At 40.6% G+C, this 15,774-nt stretch overlaps 1 protein-coding gene across 4 annotated transcripts in view; it reads left to right on the plus strand.

Moving 5' to 3' along the window:
• LOC306971241 (A disintegrin and metalloproteinase with thrombospondin motifs 20) overlaps positions 1-10,561 on the plus strand; it is a 68,391-nt gene extending 57,830 nt beyond the window's left edge. For all 4 annotated transcript variants that reach the window (XM_079567444.1, XM_079567445.1, XM_079567446.1 and 1 more), the window contains 10 exons: positions 2,650-2,823; positions 3,581-3,751; positions 4,561-4,767; positions 4,931-5,060; positions 5,737-5,831; positions 5,915-6,009; positions 6,488-6,621; positions 7,896-7,987; positions 8,087-8,191; positions 8,725-10,561. In XM_079567444.1, the coding sequence (XP_079423570.1) occupies positions 2,650-2,823; positions 3,581-3,751; positions 4,561-4,767; positions 4,931-5,060; positions 5,737-5,831; positions 5,915-6,009; positions 6,488-6,621; positions 7,896-7,987; positions 8,087-8,191; positions 8,725-8,814 (1,293 nt within the window). In that variant the 3' untranslated portion in view covers positions 8,815-10,561. The remainder of the gene's footprint in view (positions 1-2,649; positions 2,824-3,580; positions 3,752-4,560; positions 4,768-4,930; positions 5,061-5,736; positions 5,832-5,914; positions 6,010-6,487; positions 6,622-7,895; positions 7,988-8,086; positions 8,192-8,724) is intronic.
• The last annotated feature ends 5,213 nt before the right edge of the window (positions 10,562-15,774 follow it).

Genomic DNA, 15,774 nt, shown 5'->3' on the forward strand with positions numbered 1-15,774 from the left:
AACGTAATCAACATAAATGCATTATAAGAGTGATTATGGTAATTATATACTGTATAAAAAATACATGAGCATTTTTTTATTCCATGTTGATATGATAAACCTTATCCTACCATGAGCAATTATTATGAAATATACTTTTCCTGTTTTATCAGAGTTGGCAACAGAGCACCTCAATTAAAGGTTACCGTAGATTGTGTTTCTATGTATTGCCTTATTACAAAGAATCATCCTTTTTAGTTTTACAGGGTCAAATAGCTTGCTGTGCTTTTTGGTTCTCTTTCCAAGCTCAAACGCTTCACCTTTCGCACCGAGCCACTCACTGACCTCTCAAAGATAACATGTGATTGGAGCAAGAGACTGCACCACTACATCTGGAAGTTAGGAGGGGGATATTTGATAGCCGCTGTATTTTCTGACTGTGTGAAATTGCTGAGGCCTGGCACGGCCCTTTGAGATCTGTCGGAGAGTTAGAGAGAGTGGAGTGCTTCCTCAGTATGCAGGTATGCCTCTCAAGAGAAACTTCAAAGAGATGCTTCAGATAGACCCCTCTGTGACCCCAACCATAGAGAGCACTGAGGGATGCGACAAACGGCCTTTTGATTTACTGTGCGCATTGTTCAAAGCATCATTATCTCTGGCACTGCAGACCAAACAAACACGTTACATCTGCTGCCTCAAACCGCACTGTAGAGAGGAAGAAAAGGAAACGCATGTTCAAGTGGCGGCTGGCTCCAGATATCCTGACTCATACTCAAGTGCCATAAAACAAATGGTCAGTAATAGCTTTTCATTGATGCACTTCCATAGTGTATATTTTATACTGATCTTTGATGGCAGAAATATTATTTTTGAGCTTTCAAACATTATGGGTGTATACTGTCTAAAGCCCATAGTTGATAAAAGAAACTCCTCTCATACACACTCACCACCGTGGTCCTCAACTAGACCCACCAAGCACTTATCATATGAGCGCACAGACTGTACAGTACAGTCTACTTATACTTATAAATACAGTGAAATGCCTTTATGACTTTAAAGATTTAACTTAAATCTACCATTTGATGTTGTGTGTTTTAACACATCTGATTGACTTGGGTCATGCTTATAAATCCTTAAAGCAGTAGGCATACTAAGCAGCTCCTAGAGGCCATAAGCGCCACTGCAGGTGTCGTAGCATGTTGCTTTATTTACACTCATTAACTGTAAATACTACGCTGATAGAAAGACAAAAGGAGAGAGGGATATTGTACATCCAATTAATACACAATGGAGATTTTTTCACTCAAACGAGGCTGTAAATACTGTTTAAGTGGCGCTAGCCCACAGTTAGCTTTGCCCGTTAGCCTGTTAGCTGCTTCTTCGTGATTCTATGAGTGTGTATTGGTGCCTCGACCTGGAGGCAGGAAAGTTGCAATTGTGGTTTTCTGGCCAGAGACACCAGGGGGAGATGAAATAATAATAATAATGCCTTACACTTGTAATGCGCTTTACAAGCCTGTATTAACAAGTTTCTCAAAGCGCTACATTGTCGTCATTATTCATTCACTCCATACTCGGTGGTGATAAGCTACTGTTGTAGCCACAGCTGCCCTGGGGTAAACTGACGGAAGCGAGGCAACCAGTCTGCGCCATCGGCCCCTCCGACCACCACCAACCACTCACTCACACACCACATTCACCCCAGGCTTCCTGGTGTTACCAAACGGTCTCCCATCCAAGTACCGACCAGGCCCTTCCCTGCTTAGCTTCCAAGATGTGACGGGATTGGGCATAGCAAAGGCGGTATGAAAGACCCCCCAATCATCCCATTAACAATTGTATAACCCCACAGGGACTATGAAAGGGATTTATTAAGGTAGTACTGCTTTAATATTACATTTTTTTTTATAAAAGTCAAATTACTGGAAGTGGGCGGGACTGTTGAGCTCTATCAGGGTTTTTGCATTAAAAACACATTAAATGGCATTAAATTTGACTTGCTTCTGCCTGCATAAACCCTGTCTATGGATGAACCACAATCCAAAAAAGAATATGAATTTGAATTTCCAATAACACATTTGGCTATTTGACCTCACTGTAGTATGTTGTGTGAAAAGTAGGGATTTTCTTCTGTTTATCAAAGCAATCTATCAACAGCCCCCAAACCAATGGAAATAGATGAGACTCAAAAGTTGCGAACCACTGCTTCAGCAAAAATAAGTGTTTTAACCTCCAAACCCCCACCTAAACCAGGCACCTATTTTCCAGTTCGGCTGTACCCAAATCTAAAAGTGTCAAAATAGCAACAAAAATTAGCTGAGAGTGAGGACAAAAAGGCAACAAAAAAGCAACAAAAACGCCACAAAAGAGCAACAAAAGAGTAACGGAAAATTGACAAAAAGCTGACAACAATCAGATGAAAAAGTGACAAAAACGCCAGAAAAGAGCAACAAAAAAGCAATAAAAAGACAAGTCAATAAAAGGTAACGCAAGGAAAACGATCTGGTTGGGTTTCAAAAAGATGGGTTTTGTAGGTCTTACTGTAGCTTTCAAATGAAGCATTACATTGGCCTGCCCTATAGGCTGTAAACTTTTAGATTTAGGTAAAGTTGCATTGGAGAAAATGCCCTTGGTTAAGGTTTGTATTTTTTTTTCTTCATTTCTTCTCAGTGTTCGGTGTCCTGTGGCGTGGGAACCCAAAAGAGAAGTGTCTACTGCAGACTCAAAGGCACAGGACGTGTCAGTGAGGACCTTTGTGACGCCCGCTCTCGCCCCGCCGTGCTTCAGCCGTGCCAAGCCCCAGAATGCACTCCGTACACTTGGGTCACAGGTGAATGGGAACAAGTAAGGCTCTTTTTTTTTCATGATTCCTCCTCCAACAACCCTCTCTGTCCTCAACTCCCATTTCCCAGCAAGCCACTGAACTACAGATGTTCAAGCATCCTATTAAGGCTTTTATTGGCTAAGATCTCCTCCAGCCTTTTCAGTATATGCCATTAAACAGATGACCTGCAGGCAAACCCGTCCTGTTGCACTGGTCTGAGCTGAGTGATGAGTATCAGCTGCTAAATCATATTAAACTTCAAAGCATATGAGTTGGTTATGTGACTTCCACTTTATCTTTTGCATTCCCTCCCATTGCCCATGCTATTTCTTCTTGATGCATCAACTCTTTGCTCTCAAGAGAGGGGCACAGGCGCTGTTTCGTCCAGCAGCAGGAATGTTTGTTGGGCATAGATTCCCTTCCTCGTTGCCTTGAAAGCCTCCAAACCATTTTTACATATCCTTTTTTTTTTTTCCTCTGTGCTCTTTAATCCCTTCCGTTCCTGTAAAAGGACACATGCAAGTTAGCAGGATCACATGAGCTAATCTTAGGGGTTACCATTGTAAATGCTACTATAAACTTTTACAAGACCCAAGATAGATGGCACTAACTCACAAATAAACCACATGTGTCAGTTGTATGAAAGCTTTTGAGGTCATGTTTATGCAGCAAAATAAGGATAGTCCCATTTGTGGACATCTGGCATCATAGTGTGACTCAAAGTTCGATGTTTTAGACCTCATCAGTCATGAGTTGTTTTGTCTTTTGCTTTTATAGTGCAACGCAACCTGCGGCGATGGGGTCAGGAGCAGGAAGGTGCGCTGCTTGGGTCCAGGAAGTGCAGAAGTCAGTGATGATTACTGTGAACGAGCCTCGCAGCCGTCGACACAGGAGCAATGCACAAGCGCTCCGTGCCAGTATGTGTGGTCGACTGGGGAGTGGTCCCAGGTAACCAGACAATAGACTAACAAGATACGACAGCAATCAATCATTCGAAAACAAAAGGATGTTGAATGTTGGTATAGCTTGACTGTATCTATGTTTTGTTTTTGTACCTAAGATCACAGTAAATGCAATTACTTCCATTAGTTGCAAGGGGTCACCTTAACCTCTTAACCCCGGCCTTAACCAAGCACGTTTTCCCCCGTTCGACTTTACCCAAATCTCAAAGCTTCTTGAAAAAAGCTTAAAAAATTAGACGCTAATGAGGATGAGAAGGCAGCAAAAAAAAACGCATCAAATGAGCGACAAAAATCATGGACAAAACAGGTGACCAAAAAGTGATGAAAAAGTAACAAAACAGGTGACAAAAAGTGTTGAAAAATCGACAAAAAATCGACAAAAAAGTGATGGAAAAGTAACAAAACAGGCGACAAAAAGTGATGAAAAATCAACAAAACAGGCAACAAAAAAGTGATGAAAAAGCAACAAAAAAACTGCTGGAAAAGTGATGAAAAAGCAACAAATCAGGCGACAAATAAACAACAAAGACGTGACAAAAGCGCAAAAAAATACAACGAAAAAGTGATGACAAGAGAAACTCTTAAATCAGTTTCATCGGTCTTAGCTTTCAAATGAGTCGTCACAGGCCGAGAAGCTTTTAGATTTGGGTAAAGCTGAACTGGAGAAAATGTGCTTGGTTAATTAAGAGGTTAATAGAGAGAGCCTATAAGTCCGTAATGTTTGTTCCTCAGTAAAAAATGTAATCTGGTTATTATATACTGTAATAATCAGTTTAATGATGGCCGTTTTTGCAGTGCTCCAGCAGTTGTGGGACGGGTTATCAGCAGCGGTTTGTCTCCTGCTCTGTGGTGCCCTCCTCTCAGTCCCGTCGATCGTATGGGTCAACCTTGTCAGACAGCACTGGCACCCTCTGCACCGAGCCCCGCCCCCCTGGCACCCGCTCGTGTCTCCTCAAGGACTGCCCACACCCCGCCTTTTGGAAAGCAAGCCCCTGGAGCAAGGTGAAGAAACAAGATGATCTCAAACGATTGCGCAAAATTGTGTTGATTTAGTTAATAAAACATGTTAAGTGATACAATTTTGGAGATTACAACACATGGTGGAGGAATCATTTGTGGCACAGTGCTTTATAATGAATTGTGACTATATTTGTTTAATCTCCAGTGCTCCCAGACTTGTGGGGCAGGAGTGATGGAGCGCAGAGTGGACTGTCTAACTTCCAAAGGTCAACCGTCCAAACAGTGCCGTCCTGCAGAAAAACCCGACTCTCAGGCTGCATGTAAAGAGCGAGAATGTAGGTTTCTTTCTTTCTTTTCTCTTAATTACGCCAAACATGCTGCCAAGAAGGAATTTGTATAAAGTAATGGTATTAAATTGACTGTGCTGTGTGTTGCCGCCAAGACCGTATCTGATTGTGTTTACGCTAACTCAGCTTTTTGCTTTGTTTCAACACATTAGACAAAACCTTTATTCAAAACGTCTGGGAGAGAGTTCACTGAAATAATAAATACTCGGCAGTTTTCAACACATGTGTGATGTAGCGCCTATGAGTTTTGTTGAATTTTTATTGTGGCCTTGCAAAGTGAAGAAAAAAGAGGTTGTCAGCTGGCCAGACTTTGCAGGTTTTCCCCATACTTTTGTCTCAGCGCTGACGCACTCGGCGACTAATTTCTGACCTAGTTTCTGCCAAGTCAGGCACGAGAACGTTAAAATTATTTGCTCCGGTGACAGCCCAAGTCCTTATGTTGATCAGATAATCAACCTTCTGCAGCAGAGGGAGTGAGAAACTAATCAGCCGTTTACACCGGCAGCTACCATTAAGGGAACGTGTCCAAGTCACAGCTCTTTTTCTTTGTTGTTTCTTGGTCAAGTTAAAGAACTAATGTACAGATTTCGCATCAATATTACATCCAGGAGGGTGATGCTTGATTGATGTAACAGAAAAAAAATCTCTGCTTGTGTTGTCCCAGGCCAGCTGTTCAGCTCCTGCAGAGAAGTCCAGATTCGACGGGGCGTGAGGATGGATGGAGAATACTACCTCAAAGTCAAAGCGCGGATCCTACAGGTGCGTCAAGTGTCCCGCGCGCACATTATACCTCCTGCCATAGCTCCCAGCAGCAATTGTTGTCCCGTGTGTTTTATGTGCAGATTTACTGTGCCGAGATGCAGACCGACATCCCGAAGGAGTACGTGACCCTGCGCAGCGGTCAAACTGATAACTACTCCGAGGTGTACGGACACAGGTGTGTGTGATTCACTCGTGACGGATGTTCACTGACAGCGCCGCTCTCAAATAGGATTACGTATTATAGCCTGGACTCTGCTGGGTTGTAAATTCGAAAGAGTTTATGGTCTCGGCTGTATCTGTTCCTGTGAAGTCCTGAAAATTTTGAATTTTTTATGAGTCTATGGGCGATAAACGGTCTTCATTTATACAGCGTTTTCCCCCTTCACTCACATTTACACAGTGTACACAGAAACTTATACATAATGGGTAAACTATCTTCCCCAAAGACTGAAAGACAGCATGCACTTGTGCGAGCTGGAATCAAATCACTGGCCTTTGAATCAGTGAGTGAACCTGAACTGTATTGGATTTAAATGCATAATTGTCCTGGTATCAGTGTATTATCTTAGTTTAGGACCTGCTTCTAAACATGGGGGTAAGAAACTAAAGGGAAATGTATCTAACTTTTGCCATACCTGTTCTGTTTCAATCAGGTTACTGAACCCGTTTGAGTGCCCGTACAATGGCAGCCGCAGACAGGACTGTGAGTGCAGAAATGACTACTCAGCAGCGGGCTACACGGTGTTCAACAAAGTGCGTCTGGATCTGAGCTCCCTGCGGATAATAAGTGAGTCACTACTCTGTGATTGCCTTTCAATGTCTACTGTAACAAGACCACACACCACTATTGTTTTAACTTTCTGACGCCGGGTCCCTATGCGCATAAATCTATTTTACACAGTCTATTATTTCATATCTTTCCTCACTCCAAATTATAAGCTGCTACAGGGGAATGGGTGTATAAGGGTTTACATCAGGCTCCATAGTGGGCAGAATATCCAAAAGTAGTAGTTTTGTTTTAATTTTTAATTGTTACTTGGAGCTCAAGTATTGGCTTGTATAACTCAGGTAGACTTATACAGTAGTCGACTAAATAGATGCAAAAGTGAGGCCAATAGTACAATTAGGTTAAAAAATATGTGCATTAAACACTTTTGCAGACAGACAGAGAGAGAGATACATGAGAAGATACAATCATGAAGCGTTATATACATAAACGCACACAGTTGTGCTCATTATGGCAATGCTCCGCCTTCCCGTTGTGTCAAAGTGTGGCTTTGATTAGACTGTGTGTATTTGTGTGTTTGGATGGATGGGAAGTCAGGATTAGCCCATACACACTCATCGTGCATGGTCCAAGTTCCCACCCTCTGCATGGTACTCATTTGGCTTTCAGGCAACTTTAAGAGAGCTTAAGAAGGGATAATGCGTTCAAGATGAGCTGAAGATTATGAAGAAGTTTGTCTGTGTGTGTGCCTCTGGAGCCGCATCATACCTCAGCGGAGAATTGGGATGTTTTAGATTGGTATTTTGTAATCCTTAAAGCTAAACCAGTCATTTGGAGTGGTGTTTATCCCTAAAGATGTAATCCCACCAGAATAAGTGCAATGCTAAAAAGGTGATTTATTATTATACATGATCTGACAAAATGGACTATTTATTAAACTCATCACACCCTCTAGTGGCCCAGACTCAGAAAACTACCTGTCACTGTCTGCACATCAAATACAGCAGGGTCTATTCGAAAATGCTCGGAATAATTGCAGTTTAAGACTTTTATCTGAACAATGCATTGAATAATGTATGTGCTTGAAAAAGATACACTTGAAAATAGCACATTCACAGCAACACTGATGCCATGTCCATACTGTCAACTACCTTTTGTTTTTTTTTACTAATGAATGTAGGCCATCCTTGCTGTCCTTTTTGCTCTTCTAAATGTCTGCAGATCCCCCTTGGAGCACTCTCTCTCATGTTTACACTACAGCAGCTGTCTGTGCTCTGTATTTCCTTCTGCTGGAGCACACACTGACAGTGGGTTTGTGTCTGCTTGTTTACCAGTCACAGATCTGAAGTTTTCCCAGACTCTTCTCGGCCGACCTGTTCCTTTCGCTACAGCAGGAGACTGTTACAGCGCGGCCAAATGTCCACAGGTGGGTGACAAACGAAGAGTCAATTAGAAAATTCGGAAACAAATGCCTTCCCATAATTACCTTTAGCGCAGACTAAGAAACTCTTGTGTGCGTTTACAGGGCCAGTTCAGTATTAATCTGATTGGAACTGGTCTCAAAGTGTCTGATGCGACAAAGTGGACGTCACAGGGCAACTATGTTTCTGTCAAAGTTCACCGTTCAGAGGTAAGATGCTCACACGGTTTCTCTTTGTGAAGTCTCCTGCCCCCCCCCCCCCCCCCCCCCACTATTCATTCGCTTTCGTATCCCTATTCTGACTATATGATCATTTGAAGCTCCTAGAATATGGACAATTTAGAGTAAAAATAAACAAATAATTCAAATTCAGTGGTATTTTTGTTTTTGTTTTGTGTCCCTGTCCCTTAAGTGCACCCTAATCACATTCATGCCAAGATTGTAAATAGGAATTTGTTCTCAATGTTTTGCCTGATAAAACAAAGAAAATAGATAAAGAAAAATGATACAACAAAAACAATAATAATACAGACCAAATTTCAGTTTTCAGACATATTTTGCTCGTCTTCCTAACTTTATACACTGGCAAAACAGAGTTGAATATTATCAATATAAAAGTGTCTTTGGGGTAGTCATGCTTGTCTGATTCTCTGAGGAATCTCCTCTGACATTTACTAGCCCATATTCTGCGTGTAAAAAGCTTGGCCTTTGCCCACTCTTTCCCCCTCTCTGTCTCTGTGTAGGACGGGACAAGAATCTACGGTCGCTGTGGTGGATTCTGTGGGAAGTGCATTCCCCAGGCACACAATGGCCTACTCCTTCAAGTCCAGTGAAGGGCTGCGCTTGGAGCAAAGCCCTAAGTTCGAGTCGCTCCTGACTGCAGTGATTTGCTGCAAAGAGGTTGATGGAGAAACATCTCGTTTCTGTTGTCCCAAACTGGATCCCGTATGGCAGCTAAAACGCACTCAGTTTGTCCGTGCAGTTTAAAAGGGCTCTGATCCTGGAAGCTCCATGTTCAATTAGCTGACTTTGCTGGGTTGTTGCGTTGTTTTATTTTTGTTTGTTTTTTAAGTTTGGAGTTGTGCATTTTAGCAACAGACAAAGGGATTGAAAGTAATGGAATTGACAGAGTTAATTATCTGGCCCCCAGTTTGTAAAGCTGGGCGCATTAATTTGGCATGCAAGCGTCTTTTTCTGACATAGTCCTCTTCATTTATAAAGTCATAGCATGGGACTTGTTCATTAGTGAGCACAATATTTTACACAAGATTGATAAAAAATTAAAACACAACAACATATATTGTTGTATAGCCTACTGAAGTATTTTGCATGCCATTGTCATGGTGAGACTTGTGGCAACTAAACATTTTTATTTTTATGTGTTAAGACCATATACAGTATGTGTTACAAGCAGTATTTCTGCTACTGACTTACTCTTCAGAGGATGGCTTTAAACGTTGCGATTAAACTTCTGATATCCCTCCGTTCTGTCTGAAGTCAAAAGTTAGAGAGTGCGTTAGTGAAACAACAACAAAATGTCCTTAAGGTCTTTGTCACTGGACATCACTCTAGTCTGTTTGCTTATGTGATTTTCTTCTGAATGTCTAAAACTGATCCATTTGTTCAGGCCGGGGAGAGAACAAGGCCTAAAACCAGTAATGGCTGGATAAGACAAGTGAACTCACTTCAATAAGAAATCTAAACCTTTCATACTTTGTATTTTCTTCTTACCGTCCCACACTAAACGCTGTGACTTCCGTCTAACGCCAAAGGGCCTGACATTGGGTCCTGTAACCCCTACCTCTCACACACCCTGTTTTACCAACAATTGTGTTCTAATATATTTATGTTGGACTGTAATTATTACATTGACTACTACCAAGAAAACCGCTAAGAGTGTTTGTCGCTCATGGTACTACTGCGAATGTGCAACCACTAATAAGTGCTATTGGTGCTTACAATTAACTGGAATTACCTCTTTATAAAACACTGGATTCAGAGGCTCCTGGCTTCTAATGGACAGGGTTTAGCTTAGTGTTTTCATAATGTAGAATGTTTCCTGTTCTTGTAAAAGAAAAAAAATCGCTGCATTTTGAGTATATGATGTAACATATTGGAAATGTCAAGCTTTAACCAAAGTTAGATGCAGATTGTTCATTGTATTTTATTCTCATGAGACAATGCAGCTTTCGTTGATTTGCGAATGGCTGATTACAAATGAAAGTTTATGAGCAGCTAGAAATCATTTGGCTATCCTTAGTTTGATGATGGCCAATTTTGCTATGACATCTGTATCAGAAATGTATTCCTTGATGCACTATGTGCCATGATTTTTGTAATCCATTTTTTTTCCTAACAGTTAAGGATTGTAACTTATGATATATGTGGTTTTAAAGTTAATACTTGAACTGTAAAGAGAGTGCTAAATGTTGAATGGGCATTTGTAGTGTGTTTGTTTGCCATGCTTTATCCAAAGATGTTTTTATAAACTGTATGTATCCTGTGGACAAGTACGAATGATCCAGCCTGGTGCTATTGCCCTAATCAATACTGTATTTCATGTTACTGTACTAACACTTTAAGGACAATAAATAATACAAAACAGTGATTTTGTGTTCGGCTATTTAAAAATGAATTTTCAAAGCAACACAAACCAGATTGTTAGATTACTAAATACAAACCATTGTTCATATAACAAAACATTAGGCCTACTATTAATGAAGCTATTATCAAAACTTGAGGGGACATGTCCTTTCAACGGTGGAGAATACCCTTCGGTGTAGCTGACTCTGCCGTTTCTTTTCAAAAATAGCTGAAGACACTGTTTTTCTATATACTATCAAGTAATTTTCTCCTGAAAATGTGTGATGATGTTGTACTCTCTGCATTGTGCACGGTCAGTAGCACACACCTGCTGTCTTAATACACTAATATAACTCCACGCCAATAAAATATAAGATGATATTCTTAGTTCCCGGAATCTGTGTTTATACCAAAGTCTGTTATCACCATTGCAGAGTTTTCCTGCACACACACTTGGACAACACAGAAGGTGGAAGGTCAAGGAAGGCTGGGTCCTGCTTCTCTCTAAATCCTGGCCCATGTGGATTCACTTAGTCGGGGCAGGTTGCATTTCCACAACATAAGTCTCTGGTGCTCAGTTCCACTTAAGGGACACATAAACAAATCAAATACCTTAAATGTATTTCTCACCATATCTCAAAGGTCTGGAAACAGCTGTCAACTGCCCCATGAGTCATCACAGTGTTATGTCAAATCAAAGAATGATGTAAGCGCGCCAAAGGATTTTCAAAAAGGTGGAAAGTACCCATTTGAAGGCATTATAGGCAATTAAACTCCAGGTACAGTCAGTATAAAACAGGGTATATGTTCAAGTCACGTCCACATGGTTCATTGTTTAGCATGTTAAGTGAAAACATATTTTGGTGCAAAAGAACTCCCTTGATTGTTTGCCAAAAGCCTGCCTCAGTCAGTTCCTAAAATCTAATCTACAGATTTCAGAGAGACTTAATGCATGACAACAACTCTCCTTAATAAAGCAGCCTTCCAGGAGTAGTGCCAGAAAGAGCAGACAAGGTAAAGAAAAGCAGACCCTTATAATGAATAAGACGGAAAACAAAACCCTGCAAACCTGCAGAGGAGAAGAGGCTCATAAAAGGCACTAATGACTGATGTTTACCACGAAGACAATCTACTCTGAGCTAACACAGGCATTCCTTCAATCAACATTTCACATCAACAGATCAAACAATACCAAAATAACCCAAATAGCTGACCAAACTGAAAAATCTGTCAAAATCAAAAGCATGTCAGATCGGCTACTTACGACAGTGTAAATTTGTGACCGATCAAAGCAACAGCAGTAATACATCAAGAAGCTGAGGAAACAAACAGGGAAAACAATATAATAAAGCTTTTGGGTATCTACACTCCCCACAGTCCGGTACTGTTGCTTAAAGGAATAGGCCACCGTTTTCCCATACTGAGATATGTTCTTACCTGAGCTTAGACGAGTTGATGAGTAACTGTCAGGTCTTTGTGTGTGCACTCAGGCCTCAGCTCCTCTAAGCTCAGGTAAGAACAGATCTCAGTATGGAAAAACGGTGGCCTGTTCCTTTAAAATAGTAGTAAGTGTAAATAAGCAGGCCTACAGTTGGCAATATGGTTCTCAAACTTTTCAAAGTAGCGTAGGACCTCCAAAATACCATCAGATCGAAAGCAGGACTAAAGCAGGTCAAAACTTGTGCAATTAAATCTAAAATATGACCTCTCCATGACTAAAATATGTCTGAAGAAGGACAGATCCAAAACGGGACAAGAACATGATTGCTATTGTCTCTGAATAAACAAAGAATAGAATAGAATAGAATGGGCATTTAAAATAAACATCAAACAATGAAGTTGTCTTCGTTTTGTGACACATTAGACTGAGACTGAGGGCATAGAAGGAACCATTCCCTCCTAAAATGAACAAACACTGGCCTCAAGCGTCTCAACCTGGAATTACATATGGTCTGCAAATGAGTTGAGGCGTTTCGGCAGGACATGATCTTCTAAGATTGACCCAAAACGCATAGCATTTTTCGGTTCGGGTACAATTTCAGAAAAATTACATCTGAAACCTCTCGTTTGCTTTGGATCAATAATAAGGTAAGAATTGTATAGCAAAGTGAGAGTGTTTTAATTTGTGTAAATTACAAACGACGCAATGTGTGTATGACTTTCACTGAAACAAATGAACAGCCATGCAGAGAGTTTAACCCTACTGATTCTGGACTCGAATGTGTCTACCATTGGCTAAAAAAACCCGCTAAGCTATATAATATGACAAATATATAATATGACAAATATATAATGACAAAACGACATGTTATTGTTAGCATGTCATTTTGTGCATTCTCTGCTCTATCCAGAAGATGGCGATACAGAGTAGTCAAACTATTTTACTAAACAGCATCACCTAAGACAATCGTCTACAATGGACCTTTCTTTTTTACTTTTGCAATGTGATATGCTTTGATAGTTTTTCCCCTTAGCTTTAGGGTCAGTTTTGTAGAAGGGCCTTCTTAGGGATAAATAACACATTATTATATTATTACAAGTTCCTTTGGCCAAGATCACAATTTTGATTTTGCCATGACTCATGTAGTATCTGTATTTTGCCTTTTAGACTCATCACCTTAAAAGGCACACTGCGTGTGTTATAATATAATATAATGTTGTATAATGTTGCCATCAGTACAAAACATGCTCCTAATGACCAGAATATGCCATTACTGCAGTGGGTAATCAAAGAAAAGATCTGGACGAGAACACAACCTGTTTAAATCTCAAACTCTGTTGACTTTACTCAGTAGCCAGATATTTCCATGGAAATGAGCTGGAGACGTACCCTCTCCTGGTAAAGTTACAGTCATGTCTTTGGAGAGCTAAGCCTCTCACAGCAAAAGTACATGTTTGTTTGTACATTTATGTGGAATTTTTCAATGATGAAAATATCCGTCATAAAATAAATGCTTGGATTTCAATTCTATTTATTGGGTAAAATTCTACACGGTGTGGCTTTAAAGTTCACACTTCAGTATGATTGCTTAAATCCCTCTGTCACTCACCCAGAGCTGGTTGAGACCATTGACAGTATATTTTGAATAATTTTCAAAATATATGTCAATGGTTGAGACCAAGCAGCAGAAGCAACGATTGGTGAAAAGTGTCTCGATTTGGACATAGAATAAAACACTGAATAACGCTTTAACGACATATGTCAGGTCATTACAGGGATTAAATCACATTTTTATCTCCCAGCCCTTCTCTAAACTCTTCGTCCTCCACCCTTGAAAAGACACACGTATTTTCCATTGTTCATAATACATGCACTATTGTGTGCTTGCCCTTCAGCTGTCCATAGGCTCAAAGGCCAGTGCTGACTGTAAAAAGTTAAATCCTTGAAATCTTAAATATTTCACACATAACTGTCTCACGTGAAAGCTGTGGAGAAACTGTTGGCTCCAAAGCGTATCAGTTTCATCGTTTGTAGGAACATATCTGGCTGTAAATCCAAGTCACCCTCACACCATTACACCCAAATCTCCGACAGCCAACTGGACTCTGCACGTTCGGCATGTCAACAGGCAGCATTACACGGTTCGCTGTCAACCACTCTGACAGCAATTTATAGGAAGTAATCTCAGGTTTGACTTTTATTGGCTCCAACTGAAGTAGGACTTTTTTGCCGTTTTCACATCTGAATCGTTCTCGTTGTAACAGCTGGAAATGCGGTGCTTGTTAGAGATGTGCGAGTAGTGGAGGGGGGTTTCGAAAGTGTGGGGCCTCAAGGGTGTACTGTTGAGAATGTGCCAATGCTTACTTTTGAAGAGCCTTGTTGAACTTTAGACTTTTTATTTTTTGATCCAACAAATGAAAGTGTAAAAAAATATGTGCAGTGAATCAATATACAAAATTCAAAGCACGAGATGCTAGTTCAGACCCTTACAAAGGCACAGATCTTGATTTTGTCTAGACATGTCCCGACCCTAACCCTAGAGTCTAGACTAGAAAAGTATTTAGTTTATGTTCTTTCTGAGCCCACAATTTATTTCACTCTATTGTCAGGAATCAACCCAAAAGTTTATGCGTCTTCCACTTACTCAGAATGCTAAGATCTTCCTTAAAGCAGAACTAAGTAACTCAAGCCCCTAGAGGCCAAAAGCGTAGCATGTTACAGTTTTTTCCTCATTAATTGTCCGTGAGGGTAAATACTACGCTGACAAAAAAGACAAAAGGAGAGAGGGATATTGTACATCCAATTACACAATGGAGTTTTTTTTTTCACTCACTGGCTGTAAATTTACTGTTTAAGTGGTGCTAGCCCACAGTTAGCTTTGCCCGTTAGCCTGTTAGCTTCTTTTTTGTGATTCCATTAGTGTGTATTGGCGCCTCCGGGTCGGAGCAAGGAAAGCTGCGAGTGTGGTTTTCTGGCCAGAGACACCAGGGGAGATGAAAGCCCCTCCAATCATCCCATTAACACTTGCATTACCCCCAGAGGGACTATGAAAATATTTATTAAGTTGCCAGGTACTGCTTTAAAATGTTCTTGGATCTAAAGAGAAAATAGTGCACTGCTTCCGGGTTGTACTAAAGCATATTGCCAAATAATAGAACAAAGGCAATATATCGCAAGCACCCGCAACAAGGTCCTCCATCTGACTACGATAAAGAATGTTTGGGGTAAAACAGCCTTAAACAAAAATGCAACTTTATAATAACTTTTTAATACGAGAATACCAGTTCAGTTTTAGTCATGATATTTTTATTTAGTCAGTTTGTCTTGTCTTGACACAACTTGATTTTTTTTTAAGTAAGGTGTTGAAATGCGATATTTTTTGGGGGCAAAATTCAAGACACTTCCCAAATTCATTTTTGGCACGACTTCAATGTGCAGCTACACACACTACTTTTGAATGCAATACCATCAGTGACTGTGGAAATTGTCACTTACATGTCTGAGTCTCTATCAGATATCAGACTCTGCGCATTATATTAATGCTTTGCGTATTTTATAGTCACTCTTTCAGTGCCGAAAAGTTATCATTGCAAATAGAGCAAGCAGCCATAAAACCGTGGCCACAAGCTATTAAGCTGTAATCATGTCCAGAGGTTTGTTGTGGAAAATAGTTAAAATGGAGACAGTTTAGTGGCTTGGAAAGTGTTGCACCAAGTCAGCGTATGAAAAAAAGGCCAGACTGCTTTGGGGCAGGACTCATAGGGCAGAC

This window comes from Gobius niger, assembly GCF_951799975.1.
Source record: "Gobius niger genome assembly, chromosome: 12".
NCBI classification, from domain to species: domain Eukaryota; kingdom Metazoa; phylum Chordata; class Actinopteri; order Gobiiformes; family Gobiidae; genus Gobius; species Gobius niger.